Source organism: Octopus sinensis, linkage group LG19, assembly GCF_006345805.1.
Source record: "Octopus sinensis linkage group LG19, ASM634580v1, whole genome shotgun sequence".
NCBI lineage: Eukaryota > Metazoa > Mollusca > Cephalopoda > Octopoda > Octopodidae > Octopus > Octopus sinensis.
The window spans coordinates 6,510,113-6,528,722 of NC_043015.1; the positions used below are offsets into that span (position 1 = coordinate 6,510,113).

Genomic DNA, 18,610 nt, shown 5'->3' on the forward strand with positions numbered 1-18,610 from the left:
CAGTCACTTGCCGTATCTTGAACGTGTAGTCATTGACACACTACAGTTCTTATATCCAGCAGGTGACTCGGTAGAAACCCAACAAATATACTATATCATATTTTGTTTATCTTTTTGAATTCAGTATCTTTACCACCAAAAGGCGGTAAGTTTGACAGAATCGTTAGCACGCCGGGCCAAATGCGTAGCCGTATTTCATCTGCCATTACGTTCCGAGTTCAAATTACGCCGAGGTCAACTTTGCCTTTCCTCCTTTCGGGGTCGATAAATTAAGTACCAGTTACGTAACTGAGGTCGATGTAATCGATTAACAAACCCTTTGTCTGTCCTTGTTTATTCCACCGAAGAATAAAATGAGGGCCAGTTGAGCACTGAGATCAACTCAATCGACTTCTTTCTTGCCCTCAAATTTCTGGCTTTGCGCCGAAATTTGAAACCAATATCTCATGGACATGCTTCTAAAATAAAATAGAAAATAAAATAAGCACGTCATCTACGACTTTTCGACGGAAATACTTATATTTTTCCTACTCTAGGCACAAGGCCCGAAATTTTGGAGGAGGATGCAAGTCGATTAGATCGACCCGAGTACGCAGCTTGCACTTAATTTATCGACCCCGGAAGGATGAAAAGCAAAGTCGACTTCGGCGGAATTTGAACTCAGAACGTAAAGGCAGACGAAATACCACTAAGCATTTCGCCCAGCGTGCTAACGATTCTGCCAGCTCGCCGCCCTTTTTGGACGGAAATACATCTTACGCCCAGAATTGACGAAGCACGGAACAAACTATAGGCATTGATTATTATCTGCTAAAACGCTTTATCTATTAAAAAAACTCCAGGCCTTTCTTTTCTTTTTCTTTTTCTTTCTATTTCATTTATTCTTTTTAATTCACTAATATTTTTCCGTCAGTGTACACACTTTCATATTGTTGTCTCTTTAACATGTCATTTCGTTTTATATTCTCTCTACTGTGACACTGCGCATGCCCTTTTGGCTGTCATTGCTATCTTTCTTTACTTGACTTGTTGCTGATTTCTGTTCTCACTTTTATCTTTTTGCAACGCATTGTAGCGCACCTGAGTACAGTTTGCAATAAGCTCATTATCACCAGGTAACATACGTAAGACATAGTGTTGCCATGTTGTCGTTGATAGATAAATATAAGTGAGAATTAGGGATGACACGAACCTGTTAATTTGCCCTTAACCGTCTCTACGACAGAAACAGCGACGACAAAGGCAGCATCTAAATGTTACTAACTCCAGAGAAGGCGACGAGCTGGCGGAAACGTTAGCACGCCGAGCGAAATTCTTAGCAGTATTTCGTTTGTTTTTACCTTCTGAGTTTAAATTCCGCCTTTCATCCTTTCAGGGTTGATAAATTAAGTACCAGTTGCGTACTGGAGTCCATCAAATCGACTGTCTCCCTCCCCCAAAATTTCGGGCCCTTGTGCTTAAAGTAGAAAAGATTACTACCTCCAGAGAACATATTAAACTAAAGTGATTATTTTCATATAAGTTTAAAACGGTGAGCTGGAAGAACCTTTAGAACGTCGGACGAAGTATTTCGAGGCATTTCATACGTCTTTACGTTCTGAGCTTAAGTTCCGACTAGGTCGATTTTGATTTTCATCATTTTGGGGTCGATGAAATAAGTACCACTTGAACACTGAGATCAATATAATCAACTTAATTCTATCCCTAAAACTGGTGGCATTGTGCCTATGGAAGAAAGGTAATGTTTATTTAAAACTAAGTTTAAGGCGATGAGCTGGTAAAAATCGTTTGCAAATCCAACAAAACGCTTCGCGGCATTTTGTTCGTCTCTACGTTCTGTGTTCAAAATTTCGCTGAGATTGAATTTGCTTTTCGTTCTTCTCTTGTGCACTGAGAGCAACGTAATCGATTGACTTTCTCTGTACAGACTTCAAGGTCTTTTGCCTATAGCAGAAAGGATTATTTTGAAACAAGTTTACAAATAAGAACAGAGAAAAAAAAATTAATGATAATATTTACTGACAGTTGAATTCAATTTGCCACCGTCTCGCCGGACAATATATTTCAATCCAGTCAAATACTGCAGTCAACTTAATTGACTACTCCCTCACTCAAATTTCTGTCAGAAGTGCTAGATTTTACCTGTCATAATGATTTATTACATGAGAAAACATATTTTATATTTCATTGAATTAGTCCAACGAATGAGTATCCCATGATTACTTTCTGCTCCTCCTACGAATGTAGGGGGAATGAGAGTTTTCGCCAGAGCAGAGGCATTTATAATCGAAGAGAAGTCGTCTTTAACTGGTACGATTATATGACTGGTACATTTTCACCTAATATAATCGACCACAGAAGAGAAACGAACATGAAGAATAGATCGCAGAAGAGAAATGAAGAATCGACAAAGAGTTTATCTAAAATCAAAATTTATGAGATTAAAAGAAAACTTTTGTAAATCAGGAGCGTTTTCTGTCACCATTGTTCCTTGCAGGATTGTGTACACAACATAGTGCTTACAGGGTTATTGGGACATCGATGTAAATATATTTTTCTCTCCCATTCGAATAAGTATCAGATTCCATCGGAGAGGAGAAGGGACGGAGGCGGAGAGGCTAAGAGAGAGACGTATAAAGGGAAAGAGAGTTACAAGAAATCACCCATTTTATTTCACTGGCACTTGTTTTGCTTTTGGAAATAAGGATCGCCATTCTGGGAATCGATCCCAGAGAGCAGAGAGCAGAAATACATACTACAAGGCTTCTTATCTGATGTCCTAATAAAATTCCAACGTTAATAAGAATGTATGAAACCAGAAACGATGATGTCTAATTTAGTCACAAGGTCATCAGTTTCTGTTGAGAGACGGTTGTGTCGAGAACATGTATCACGACATTTGATTGGAACTTTAATTCATCAAACCCGAAATGTTTGAAAAGTAAAGACAACCTTGGTGGGATTCAAGATCAAAAGATAAAATTGCGACAAAGGAATGCAAAGTATTTCGTCTGGCACTCTAATGATTCTGACATCTTGTCATTTTGTTGCTCGTGAAGATGATGGATGCCAAATAGCCTCAATTGGAGTTTGGGTTAGCAAAGTAAAGACAGAGGCATTTGAGTCTGATTTTGTACAAATTCTGTTAACACAGTGACTTACAAAGGAATTGAGTTACCTCATCTGGTAGTATGATTTGCTGGAAATAATAGCAAAGTTTCCAGGAAATCAACTCAACTGCTTAAAATTGGAGGAGACATTCGATACGATGGTCGTAAATATATTTATTTTCCTTGTTTCAGTCATTAGACTGCGCCCCCTACCTACAGGACCACCTTAAAGGGCTTAGTCGAAGAAATTACCAGCAGTGGTACATTTTCAGTGTGGTATTTATTCTTATAGTCTTTTACCAATTCGCTAAGTTACTGGAACCTAAAACACCAACACATGTTTTCAAACGGTCAAGAGGGACAAATACATACACACACACACACACACACACATATATATATATATATATATATATATATATATATATATAGTTAATCCAAACATGAAAACACAAAGAGGAAACACAAAGAGGAAACACAACAACGCGAGGACGTGGAAGAAGTATAGTGTTATTGGACACTTAGGAAAGGAAAGAAAGAAGGAGAATTTAACTTTTCGACCGGAGCTCTTCGTCAGAAACATAGGAAAACAAGATTCAAGGAAGGGAAGACGGAGGAAAAAATCGCCAATGATACACACGCGGTCAAAACACACACACACACACACACACATATATATATATATATATATATATATATATATATATATATATATATATATCACATAGAAGACGGGTTTCCACACGATATATGTGTACCAAACTCACTCTCAAAGCATTAGTGGACATTAGCCTAAGTTGTCGCCCAATAATTCTGATCACGAAACCACATGACTGCAATGTGAACGTCTTAACTACACATTTTACGGCATATTTGAGAGAAAAAACGAAAACAAGAAATAGTCTGGTATGGATCGTGTTTTATCCGGTATTAGTTATTTCCGATGTGTATTGTGAGGTAGGGTTTATAGTTCAGACAAGAGAGACGTGGCGGTGTTAATGGAGGCAATGCATATGCTCGCAGTCTGGCGATTTAAATACGGCCATTATCATAACCTGAGCAGCAATAGATCGGTGTCTGCAGCAAAAACGTGGGCGGTTTGAGAAGCTGAGTCTGTTCCGAATGCCTGCAACTGACTGCAATATGCTGAAGGCACCCAAGAACCACGGTGTAGAAAAGAACCACACAAACGAAAATATCAACCGCAAGAAAAGCAAAAACAATAGCAACGATGATAGCAACAACAACGGCGGCTTCAAATGTAACATATTTCTAAACGTTGATTGTTATACGACCCAATCTTTAAAATACTATTTGCAAATGTGGTTAGGAGTGATTTTATGCCGTTGCTGGTTAATAGCTCAATGGTGTAATGCTCCTGGGTCTCAGTAAACATATAACATATGGACCTCCTTCTTATAACTCTATTGCACGGTTGCCTTTACTCCTGTCTTTCGGCTTCCAGTACTGTATTATGCTGTATTATGCAGGCATGCCAGACACTCATGTTACAATACTGATGGAGGAAAGAACATGTACTCCTCACTATCGCTACGAAATTTGTGTAATTGAGAATCATAAAGCAACCCTTGATGGATTATGCATCCATTATTCTCTTTCTATCTCTCTTTTTCTTTCTCTGTCTCACCCCCTCTTTCTCTCCGTTATTATATATATATATATATATATATATATATATCAACTCAAGAGTCATACAAGAAGGAAATATATATACATATATATTTATGTAAAAACGTTTATGTGCATCCATGTATCTTTATGTGTGTGAATATGTATGTATGCGTGCATGTGTGTATATATGTGTGTATATGGAGAGAGGGCTTGACAGAGGGAAGTCTGAGTAACAGAAAAAGTAGGAGGACGAAGAGCGGTCGAAGAGGAGGAGCTACAGAACGTGTGACAGTGTGAGGGAGGAAGAGAGGAGTGTGAAAAGGAGTGAGTTGCAGATCAGATGTGTGTTATGATTGGAACGTTCCATTAATTTGATATATTACTTAGCCGAGTCTATCTGATAGTCAATAGATTCTTCAGGTTAAAAAAAATTAATAAAGATCTATGGTAGCACTATTCATTTGACATCTTGTTACCTTTTATTATGTTGTAATTTATTTTATATTTTTTCCTGGTGAATCGGAAACGATTGTGACCATGACCTACGTAGTCTTCCTCATGCCGTGCTCAATACGAGTCGTGTTTACATGGCACTCTTCAAGCGCAACAGTCCGATCAATTATATACAATACAAAGAATAAGTTAGGAGTTTCATTAAAATCGGGGAGTATCAAATCACTACACTGATTTGATATAAACATCATTAGTACATTTTTCTTCGCTTTTTTTTCTTTTTGCGGTTCGCATTTACTGTCAGCTATAAAGGAAGACATGTTGGATAATGTACGTCCTGGTATACGAGGAAAGGATTGTGTACTCTCTGATTTAATTATTTGAACAATAGGGTGTATTACTCTGGCAGGGATCACGTGGGATAATTTCAACAACGAGAGCTGTAAGATGAACGGCCAAGATATATAGATATATGCTCAGTATATGCGTTTATATATGTACGTATATATGTGTTTATGTATGTGTATGTATATATGTGTGAGCTTCTGTGCGTATGTCTGTGTGTATGTATATATTTACACATGCACACACATACATACATGTGTAGATATATGCCTATACGTAGAGAAAGTGGGAGAGAGAGAATGTGAATTATGTATATACGCACATTCATATATTCATTGATACATACTCGTAATGAACACACAAATAACCATCAAAGAAACGCATACATGGAGTAATGGACGTTTACGCATTCACGTGTTCGTATATGACGTAATACAAAGTGTGTGGCTTTCTACCGCGGCTCTTGAAGAGTTTCACGGAACAGTTGAGTTTTGCAAGCACAAATGCCTTCAGAGGGAGATGGTAAGGAATTCAAACAGGAGAAATGATTTCGTTAATACGATGTTTTCCATAATCTTCAGAACTGGTGAAATTTTGAAACCATTGGAACGACATGGGAATATGAATAGAGTTGTGAGCAGCTAGATGAGAAAGAAGGGGATATACTTGCTTCTAATAATAAACAAAATATGTCTGACCTCCTGTGTAAAATCTCTGCCTCTATTGGTGCGTGTGCGCAAGTGTATATAATGATGTGTACGCACAGATTTAAGAATGTACCATGGTGTGTGTATGCAAATTTAGATATTACATAGAAATTTATATTAATGTGTTTGCATATATATGTGTGTGTGTGTGTGTGTGTGTCTGTGTGCCTGCCGACATACATATATATGTACATACATACACACACACACACACATATATATATATATATATATATATATATGAATGTATGTATGTATGTATGTATGTATGTATGCATGTATGTATGTATGTATGTATGTATAGGTGTTCGTATGTCTTTGTATATACGTATATGCTTGCTTGTGTGTGTATATGTGCTTTATCGTTCGTTGTTTTTGTATATGTGTGTGCATGTATATGTATGTGAGCTCTAGACCTGCCTGCAAGTATATATACAATTCTATACTGAAATTCTATGTATTAATACACTGCATTATTAGATTATCTAGGTGTGGTACGTCATACATAAAAATAAATTGTGTATATGTAATTATATATATGTATCATATATATGAATATATGCAGTTTATGTGTAAGCGTGTGTGAGATTGTCTTTACATAGGCACATGTGTATGATTAGTAAACGGTTTTGCTACAATCCACTTAGAATGTGGTTGATTTTGTGTTGAGAAATACTTATAATTCATTGAGAATCAGATTTGCTATATACATAGACTGTAAAGGATTAAAAATTAGGTAAGCTGGAAGTAGAAATAGACAGAATAAAAGTAGTGTTACTGAAATCAATGTAATCGATTATAGCCGTTGATAACGGTGCTCAAGTATGGCCGCAGTCGAATGAATGAAATCTGTAAAAAAAAAAGAACTTCCACGCAGTCGCTCATTCACACAAACTAACAACCATATCATGCTCAAATTACATCCTTCAATCTCAAAAACGGAAGGTCATATTTGATAATATTAATGTTATTAACTTAAACAACCTGTTAAGATTGAGAGGTAAATCTCGCTTCATACTGCCTGTCTTAGAAAATGACCAGCCTAGGTTTAAATTAAAACAGCCCGGATTGAATTTAATTCAGAGTATCATGGTGGACAATTGGCCATCGAAATTTGCCGCAATTCATCCATATATGAATTTAACATAGAAAACTATACACTTTGTATATAAAAATATATAAATACGTAAATGCTATATCTAAATGTCCAAAGAATAAACGATTAACAATATGCAACTTCATTAAATAAATAGGGCGATTATCAGATTAATGAGATAATCAATAAGATTAAACGTACTAATGTTAATCTCCCTCAGTCAACGAAACAAATTCAAAATGAGGTTTCGATTTCCCGCCGTAACGAAATCTATTAACTTCCGTTGTTAATAATCTGGTGGAGTTACTGGATAAGGAGAGCAACACACACACACACACACACACACACACACACATACGCAAACAAACAGAGAGAGAGAGAGAGAGAGAGATGAAGTTATTCATACACACATACATATTTATGTTATATGCACGTATATGTTGTTATGTATATGTATTCCTCTCTCTCTCTCTCCCCTTGTCTCTTTATGTGTGTATATGTGTGCGTGTGTCTGTGTGGGTGTGGGTGTGAGTGTGCGCGTGTGTTGTGTATGTGTGTTCTCAGGCGATCTTTTGAGATCAACACTACTTTGCATTCTTTTTCACTGAAAGTCTCAACTAGAATACTTGAAGCCAGAAAAGTTATCGATTTGTATTCAAAACTTATAGATTCGGTTTCTAACGCTTAGCTTGGAAATACTGTCAAGGAGAAGCGAAATTGTTTCAATAGAGGGAGATGTAGAAGTTACACATTTTACATTCTGCAAAAAATCAAAGTCACACATGTACATCAGTGCTAGCTTTGTTATTCATAGCAGAATATGTGTATGTATGTATGTGTGTTTGTATCTTTGAATACACACACATATATATATATATATATGTTTATATATATATATATATATATATATATATATATATATATATATGTATGTATGTATGTATGTATGTATGTTCAGGCCCATCAGCAATGTCAAACAATTTGTTTGTGCTTTATTTAGTTTTTATTTTAGATGTATCTACAGCTTATGACGTAATCTTAGATAAGGTAAATATAGACCTCCTTCCACCTACAGTAACACTAATAATAATAATAATAATAATAATAATAATAATAATAATAATATGAAGGAAGAGAAAAGAAGGAAGAGAAAAGAAAAAGAAGAATAAGTAGGAGCAGGAGAAGAAAGAAGAAAAAGAAAAAAGAAGAAGAAGAAGAAGAAGAAGAAGAAGAAGGAGAAGACGAAGGAGAAGAAGGAGAAGAGGAAGAAGGAGAAAAAAAGAAAAAGAAGAAGAAGAAGAAGAAGAAGGAGGAGGAGGAGGAGAAGGAGGAGGAGGAGGAGGAGAAGAAAGAAGAAGGAGAAAGAAGAAGAAACAAAAAAAGTCATGTCAAAAACACTTGTTGGATTTGATCTGAAGAATAAAAAATAACAAAAGCAAAGAAAATGAAGGAAGAATCAGGAATTATGAGGAACTCTGCAGCACTGACTGTTAGTTTCAAATGAAACATCATGTGAAGTTTACTACTATTTCTGTCAATCATTAAACGTATTTCATAAATCTTAGCTTTCTGTATGTGCATCTACACAACTATATTTGCGCGTGTATGTGTATGTGTATGTGTGTATAGATATATGTTAGAGTATTTCTCTATATCACTCTTTCTCTTCCCGCCTGTCTATCTATCGATCTATCTATCTATCTTTCTTTCTGTCTCTCTGTCTCCGTATGTCTGGCTGTCTATCTGCTTGATTCTCTCTCTCTCACTTTCTCTCTCTCTCTCTCTCTCTCTCTCTCAGTCTCTCCCTCTCTGTCTCTTTCTCTCTCGCACGCTACACACACACACACACGTACACACATACACACATATATACATATATGCAGATAGATAGATAGATAGATAGATAGATAGATAGATAGATAGATAGATAGATAGATGATAGATAGATAGATAGACAGACAGGCAGACAGACATAGATAGATAGATATTGGGGAGGAGAATATATATATATATATATATATATATAATATATATATATATATTATATATATATATATATATATATTTATAGATAGATAGATATTTTTCTTTATTAGCCACACAGGGCTGCCCACAGACAGACAATTACAAGGTAGAGCTTTTCTTTTGGGGGTAAAAAGGGGGTTTGGTTTTCGATCAAAAGGGATCGTAAAAGGAAAGAAAGAGGACAAAAAAAGGGGGGGATAAAATTTAAAAAACAAAACAAAAACAAAGATAGATAGATAGATAGGCATAATGATAGATAGATCTATGACTATATAGATAAGTATGTGTCTCCATATTTGAATGCATTTCTTGTTGTTCATCTTATTGCTGTTATTTAGCCCTAGGTCAAGCCTGATTGAGCATGCTTACGATACGATCAACAGCGTTCCACCCTGAATATGAAATTGTTCTACTTATTTGGTAATAACTAGAAATGTCTTATCAAATGCAACTTTCGTTCTTTTCGTCAAGAAAAAGGTCGGTGTGTGATTTAAGGTGAAGTTGGCTATTTCTGGCGGGTCGAGTCACCACGTAGAGGAACCCTTGTTTTCTCATTCTAATAATGTATCTTCACAAGTTCAGGGATTGAGAAATGTGATACAAAAATAGATATCAGTCATCGAAGTCTTGAGTTCGATCCTCACCTAATTTGATTTTTTTATCGTTGACACATCAGTGATTGGTAAAATATTTGTATCACTAATAGGTATAGTCTCTCTCTTTCTCTCTCTTTCTCTTCCCTCTCTTTCTCTCTCCACTTTCTCACTCATCTTTCTCTCCTCACTCATTATCTCCTATCTCCCTCTACCTCACACACACATACATACATACATACATACACACATACACAAACACATACACACATCATCCTGTCTGTCTGTCACTGTCTCTCTCTCTCTCTCGCTCTCTCTCTCTCTCTCTCTCTTACTAGCAATCTTTTCTGCATTTCTTACTTCCTATTTCCATCTCTCTCATTTCCCATACCCCATCTCCCTCTCTCGCCCTCTCTCTGTAAATTTCTATCCCTCTCTACCTACCTCTTTCCCACCACCAGCTCTCTCCCTTTGTCTGTCTCTGCATCTTTTTATCTCTCTCTCTCTCTCTCTCTCTCTCTCTCTGCCTTTCTCTCTCTGTCTTCTCTCTCTTTATCTATTTTCGATCGACCTCTCTCTTGTTTCTTTCTACCTCTTTTTCTTATCTACCTCTCTCACACCCCAACACTACTTCTCTCTTCCAATGATGTCTCTCTCTCTCAATCTCTCCTTTCTCTCCATTTCTCTTTCCTCATTAATGTATACACACATACAAATACATGAACTTACGTACTTATTGGTTTTAGGAGCCGACAGGAAAAAGGCACTCGGTCGCACGACTAGCTAGAAATAGTAAGCAAACTGTCCCTAAAAAGCACCATACTCTCTTTAAAACAAAAAACAACGGCCACAATATAGTTCAGGGCTACTCTGTTATGCTATTTCTATAAAAACTAGACGTAAAGGTCATGGGCGGATTTCCTTTTGTAATCGGTCTGTTCAGTGAAGGCTGCACTTAATCTAATGAACAACATATTCCTTTCAATGGTAAGGTAATGTGGGGCCACAAATGTATGAGCGACCAATAAATATTTTACTCATATGGAGATTGAACACACATTTTTGCTTTATACATTATTTCATCGATGTTGAACAAAGATTGCGAGATCGAATTCGACCAGGAAATGAAACTCGGGATGCAGAAGGGACGATACAAAAAAATATTGAAGCAGCAACGGTTTCTGAGAAAAGGACTGTTTCGATTCATTCTGATACCAAATATGCTTGATATAAAAAAGTTGTTCTAAAAAGGAGTATACCATGTATAAGGGCTCAGTTTAACTGAAATAAGCAGCCCCAAAATACCACATGTATCTAATTTGACTAATGAGTAATAGAGGACTAATGAGTAATTCTTTGGCCGGTATCTGTTAAGGAGCATGTATGCATGCTTGTATATGTTTGTATGTGTATTGTTAATGTATAGATATATATGTGTACGCATGTGTGTATACATAACTACACACATATATATATGTATGTATGTGTATTTTCTATATATATATGCATGTATGTATATATAAGTATGTATGTATGTATATAGGTATAACGGTCCATAGATATACATGATTTCAAAAACCCACACTTATACATATATACATGCATACATGCATGCTTACATACTTACATACAAACATACATACATACATACATACATACATATATTCATACACACACATACATACATACATACATACATACATACATACATACATACATACACACACATACACACACACACATACATACATACATACACACATACATATAGAGATATTGGCTTCTTGGAGAAGCACAAGTTCTGCTAACATATTCGATATTAATATTAATACCAGTAATTACAGTGGATTTAACATTTTACGCGTTAAGGCCTGAAACCAGCCTCTCGGTTCTGCCCTGTCCCCGCTCTGAACCTCTATTGACGTTCTGCTTATATATTGTAGATATCGACAGCACTTCCACTATCCTGGCCTTGTCGTGGCCTGCGATTGCAGCTTGCAGAAATCAGTCACTCACACACTTAGAAAAGCGCGCAGAGATATCGATAATACACTATATATATATATATATATATATATATATATGTATGTATGTATGTATGTATGTATGTATGTATGTATGTATGTATGTATGCGTGTGTGTATATATATAAATATAAGATATATGTATATATATATATATATATATATATATATATATATTATATATATATATATATATATATATGTATATATATATTATTGGGATTTTTTTCAAACAATTTTGTTGAACAAAAACAATAACAACATGTAACAAAAACATTTTTAAATGATTATTCCGAGGCATATTCACCATCTACTCAATTACTGCTTCCCTTTTGCTTGGCAGACAGGCAGACCGTCAATTAAAGATGTTTTGTTACATATTGTTATTGTTTTTGTTGAAAAAAAAGCCGCATTAATAAATGCACCAATCCAATATATATATATAATATATATATATATATATATATTATATATGTGTGTGTGTGTGTGTGTGTGTGTGTGTGTGTGGTGTGTGTGTGTGTGGTGTGTGCATGTATGTATATATGTATATATGCGAGACTAACAGTCAGGAAACTAAAAGAAAATGCTGGGAGGAGAAATTATTCAATAATAAAAACCATATTCTTCGCCTAGATTTTGTGTGTATACATTTATGTGTTCGCGCGTAATATGTGAGTTTGTATTGTGTGCCTGTATATATAGACATAGATATACGTACGCGCATGTGTGTTTGTTTGAGTGTCTGGGTGCATGTGTCTATGCACACGCGTGCCTGCATGTGTGTGAGTGTGTGTGTGTGTGCGTGTGTGTGCGTGTGTGTGTGTGTGTATGTGTGTTTGTGTATGAATGAGGCCGCTTTCTTTGAAACACTTGCAGACAGCCACAAGAAAGAAATCAAATTGATGTATGAAGCAACACACACATACACACACACATACACACACACACACACACACACACACGCATACACAAACACACAAACACACACACAAACACACAAGCAATATCATTGCAATTAGATATACAGAAATTCTACTCTTTACATTTCTATATGTTAGCGCAAGCGTTTTTGCATGGAGGGGTACACACTTACGTAAACACACGCACACACACACATACGCATTCACATTCATACACACACACATACTTATTCATACTCATTATGTACACGCGCATCGTTGCACTCACATACACATTTAGAATCACAAATCCACACATGTAGGAAGCTTAGTAGCATCGTACAATTAGATTCATTGCACAGATTTGAACAGTCGTGGTAAAGAGGGAGCTTCTTGGGAGTTAGGGACCTGCTAGAAATAACAGTCAAAACAACCCTCATTTACACCATATGACTCGTATTTCATTTGAAAAATATATGAGTGAGGGACAGAAACATACACACATACACACATACATACACACACGCGTAGACACATGCACGCCGTGCTTGTTGGTAGTGGGTGAACAATTAAAAATAGCAGTCAAAACACACTCATATCACGCACCGATTCGTATTTCATATGAAAAAAATATATACGAGTGAAAGACGCGAGCACACGCACGCAAGTAGAAATACGCTCACTTAAACATCTAAAAAAAACAAAAAAAACAGGTATCTAAATAAATGAGATGAGAGAGTCACAGATTTTTGATCATAGATTTCTTTCATCAGATCAAGCCTAGGGTTATACAGCATCAGCGGCAACAGCTAATAACTACAATAAGATTTTTACAATCATACTAGTAAAACAATGTTCGTTTCTACTCTAGGCACAAGGACCGAAATGTTGGGGGGAGGGGGTGCCAGTCGATTAGATCGATCCCCAGTACGCAGCTGGTACATAATTTATCGACCCCGAAAGGATGAAAGGCAAAATGTGATTGGCACACACAGCTATATTCTCGTGTACACAACACTACACATACAGACAAACGTTCATATATACATACTTGCATATATGTGTGTGTTGTGATACATAAATGTATATATAGTTGTAGGTACGTATATGTGTATATCACATACGTGCACAATGAGTTTTATCATCGTAAATGCTTACAAACCTCCACATTTAAACAACTACTTAGGTTTACATTATTTACATTATTTACATTTGACGGATATTTTTAATAATTAGATGCTCCACACACACAGACGTAGACACACAGACACACACACAAACAGATACGAGCACAAAAATACTTCCTCGCATATAAACACAATCACGCATACTCAGCTACAAAACAACATTCGCATATACACATACATGTACCTAAGAATCCACGTATAAGTATACATTGCCAAATATTACACATAATACATACATACACAAACGTTTAAACTACCTCAGAACACAGTCAGTAATTATGAACACACATATACACAAATATATATATGTATGTATGTATGTGGGTGCCTATAGCTGTGTGACTTGTGTGGGTGTAAGCTTGCTTCTGTGAGGATGTGTATATATATATATATGTGTGTGTGTGTGTGTGTATGTGTAAGCGCGAGTGTATGTGTATGAGGGGGGTATGAAATTATGTCTGTGACAGGAGGGGGGTCCGCTTTTTTCATAGTCTCTCGTATACGCAAACTTATGTACAAGAGCATGCGCGCGAGCGAATTCCACAACCGTAGACACATCGACCAAGAAATTCTTCGTCTGATATACACTTTGTACCACATACATATGTTCAGACATACATATACACACATACATACATACATACATACATACATACATACATACATACATACATACATACATACATACATACATACACACAATAAAAATTATTTATACACAGGCTTATCTGCATACAGACACGAGCAGAATTTGGAATGTATGTACAAATACATCTATGTATGAAGACATGTATGTATGAGCGTGTGTGGGTATATATATGTATATATATATGTGAGTGTTTGTATATATACGCACTCATATGTTCGAGTGTATGTGTGTGTGTGTGTACTCATACATACACTCAAACTTCCACATTTAATTTTTACTCTCACATACTGCTTTACCATGTAGCAGCTTCGTATCCAGCAACAACTGGCCACATGAGTGCATTGTAAACGTATAAATGAGCGTACGTATATAGATACATACGTACAGTACACACGCGTAAATAGCCGCACATATTTTATATAAGACCGCAAGCTACAGGGCTTTTAATGAAATTTAAAATATACATAGATATAGATATATATCTATATATATCTATATATATATATATCTACGCTCGCACAAATATACTTAATCAGAAAATTCACACGAACGTACACAAATATGCGAATACACACACATACATCTTGAATATACGTTTTCATACATAAGAGATGTGTGTGATATACTGTCGTATCACATAGGCGTTATGTGTGATATTGTATCCAGCTTTAACTGGACTTTCTTACTAAAGTGCGGTATTAAGAGCTTCTTTTTCACACCCACTGTTCCATCAAACTTCGACATACGTGTATATCGTATCATATGTTTGTGTTCATGTGTGTGTGTGTATAGCTGAGTGTTCGTGTAGGTGTGTGCGAATGTATGTGTACAGATATATATGTGTGGGTATGTGTATTGTATGTAGATGTTTGAGCGTGTGTCTGTGCGCGTGTACTTATGTAATGAAGACAATTTATGTGGGGGGGGGGGAGAAAACATACGCGTACCCATCGATACACACGCACTCACACATACACAAAACCCAAATCATATACGCACATATCCATACTAGAGTGCAAAAGCATGCACATATGCAGAACTATATATGTATGTGTGCGTGTGTTTCTGTGCGTTTATGCGTGTGTTTTAATGTGTGTATCTCTATGTAGGTATATATATATCAATGTAAACTGAATTTGAAAATAATGCTCGTGCAAAGGCGAATGTATATTGGTACTCATATATATATAAAGGCTAACAGATGGACACATACACTCACCAAAACATAGATGCACACGCACACACACACACACACATACATACACGCACATACACAAACATAAATATACACACATACTTACATGCTCACACACCCGCGAACACTCACACGTATACGTGCGCACATGTAGTATATATATAATTTTAATTTTTGTCTATTGAATGGAGGCTATTTCGAAACCGAAACTGATTTCTCTTTTCATGTTCTCCCACACTGATGCGTGTTTAAACACACACACACACACACACACACACACACACAAAACACACACACACACACACACACAACCACACACAAACACAAACACACACACACACACACTCTCATATATACACAAAATCTATCCCCGCTTTCATATATATATATATATATATATATATATATATATATATATATATATATCCACCTTTTAATTTTAGCCTCCGTCTGTTTCGACGATGATTTCATACACGTTAATTCATAGTATTTGCTGTCGAGTATTCGATTGCATTAAGGGAGATACAACAACCCCCTTAACGCAGTCATTAGAGAGAATAAGCGTGACAAAGGTGGCTCTTCTTATCAAAGCCACATCCACACAGCAGGACTTCCAGTCACATATTTGTAACGGGCATGGCAGAATGAGGAAGAAATTCATGCTGCATTCGCACAGAAGAAAAGCCGGGTTCGATTCTACCGTGAGGAATGTCGGTGCATATGTATTTAACCACCTTCTCCCTGATCGAACCGTGTTTCGATTTTGGGTAAAATAAATGCATTTACAAACATAATTTACAAAAACAAATATAAATATAAATATATAACACTTTCCATGTATATATAATAGATATATAACTCATTTTATCATACATTATTATCGCCCCTCAACCTACCCCTCCTTAATAAGGAAGCTGCGGGCAACAACAAAAAATAATATCAATGTTAATAACAATAATAAATACACGGACATTATTAATACATTTTTTCTGATTTTTTTTTGTGTGTTTTTTTTTCTTTCAGAACTTCGGACTTACCTTGTCTGGGAACATAGAGATTAAGGCTTAAACAATCTTCAAGTTGTTTTGAAAGTAAAGGTGCTATCCTTTTGTAGTGCTCATAACGGCTCTCAGGTACTTTTCCTTTTAAGTCGTTGAGATCGGGAACTTTCTGTGGGCACACGGGACTCATATCAAGAACCACTCTGGTACCGGTCCATTTTTCCATTGGACTGGTGGGAGGCATGAATCGAAGGTTGCCTCTAAGCAAAGAGGCGTACGGCAATCCTAAATACGCATCGACTGGTTTGAGATGACGGTTAGGGAATTCCACCATCACACCTCGGACCGTTCCGTAACGTGTGGTCACAACCCGGTCACTTAACGTACGCATGTAAACCACACACTCGCCAATGTTTAAAACCAGAACCACAAGGAGAATAGAGACACATGCTGATCCGATAAAGGGCGATGTTAGACTTCCACCCATTTCTCTTTCGGGTGAAATAGCAAGAGAATATTTCTTATTGATTGCATGACACTTTGAAGTTGGATTACGTCTTTGAAAAGGACATCACTTAGATTTGGCTTGTATAACGAAAGAACCGCCACGATCTCGGAGAGAATTTTCAATTTACACTGCTTCTCCTCTCTCTCACTCTCTCTCTCTCTCTCTCACTCACTCTCTCACGCTCGCTCTTTATCTCACTCACACACTATTTTCTTTTTTTCCTTTATATATATATATATATACATATACATATATTAGCTTTTGTAGTTATTTAAACTTTTTTTTCACCGCGGACATTTGTGTCTTCTGGCCTTTTGCTTGTTCGCCATTTCATTTTTTTTTTTCCTTTTCCGTTTCTTATTTTTAGTTCTCGTTTTTGTTAATTAAATAAAGAAATAACTAAAAAAAAAAAAAATTGTTAAGGTGGCAGTTAAAATTTCAACAAATATTCTGTCGGTGTGTCTGGGTGTCACTCTGATTATCCGTCTGTCTGTCTGTCTATAACTTGTTTGAATGCGAGTATATGAATGTGAGTATATATGTTTGCATGCATGTATATATACTCAGCATGTGTAAGTATGTCATATATCTATATCAACATGTGTAGTATTACAGGGTGTATATTTTTATTATTTTATATGCATACACATACATAAATCCATACATCCATATATATAATATATATAAATATATATATATATATATATATAATATATAATTCTGTGGTAGTGGATAAGAATTTCAACGATTTTTTTTCTTTTACTTAAATCTCTTTTTCGTTAATTATTCAACCTGAGATTTTCCTTCCGTTTGCCGATTATTACATATACCAATGTATATATATATATATATACCGATCTCTATGAATATACAGATGTGTATGCATATATTCAGATGTATATATGTATATATATATATATATATATCTGTGTTTGTTATATGTTATATATGTAGGTATACATGTATATCCGTGCTTGTGTCTATGTATGTGCGTACGTGTGTATGTGTGTGTGCGTGTATCAGTGTAAGCTTTTTTATCTTTCTTTTCTTTTTTCTTTTCTTTTTTTTTTCTTTATGTATAGGTGTGTCTGTGTTTATTTAGCAGTATCTCTTACCTATTACTTTTTCGAAACAATCTCGTAGATATTTTTTTTTCTTTATGGATGGATGGATTGGTGTATACATG

At 35.8% G+C, this 18,610-nt stretch overlaps 1 protein-coding gene across 2 annotated transcripts in view; it reads right to left on the bottom strand.

Annotated features, from left to right (window-relative positions):
• Positions 1-18,084, bottom strand: part of LOC115222245 (neuroligin-4, X-linked-like) — a 666,739-nt gene extending 648,655 nt beyond the window's left edge. For both annotated transcript variants that reach the window (XM_029792404.2, XM_029792403.2), the window contains exon 1: positions 16,953-18,084. In XM_029792404.2, coding sequence (XP_029648264.1) covers positions 16,953-17,403 — 451 coding nt within the window. In that variant the 5' untranslated portion in view covers positions 17,404-18,084. The remainder of the gene's footprint in view (positions 1-16,952) is intronic.
• Positions 18,085-18,610: the final 526 nt, after the last annotated feature.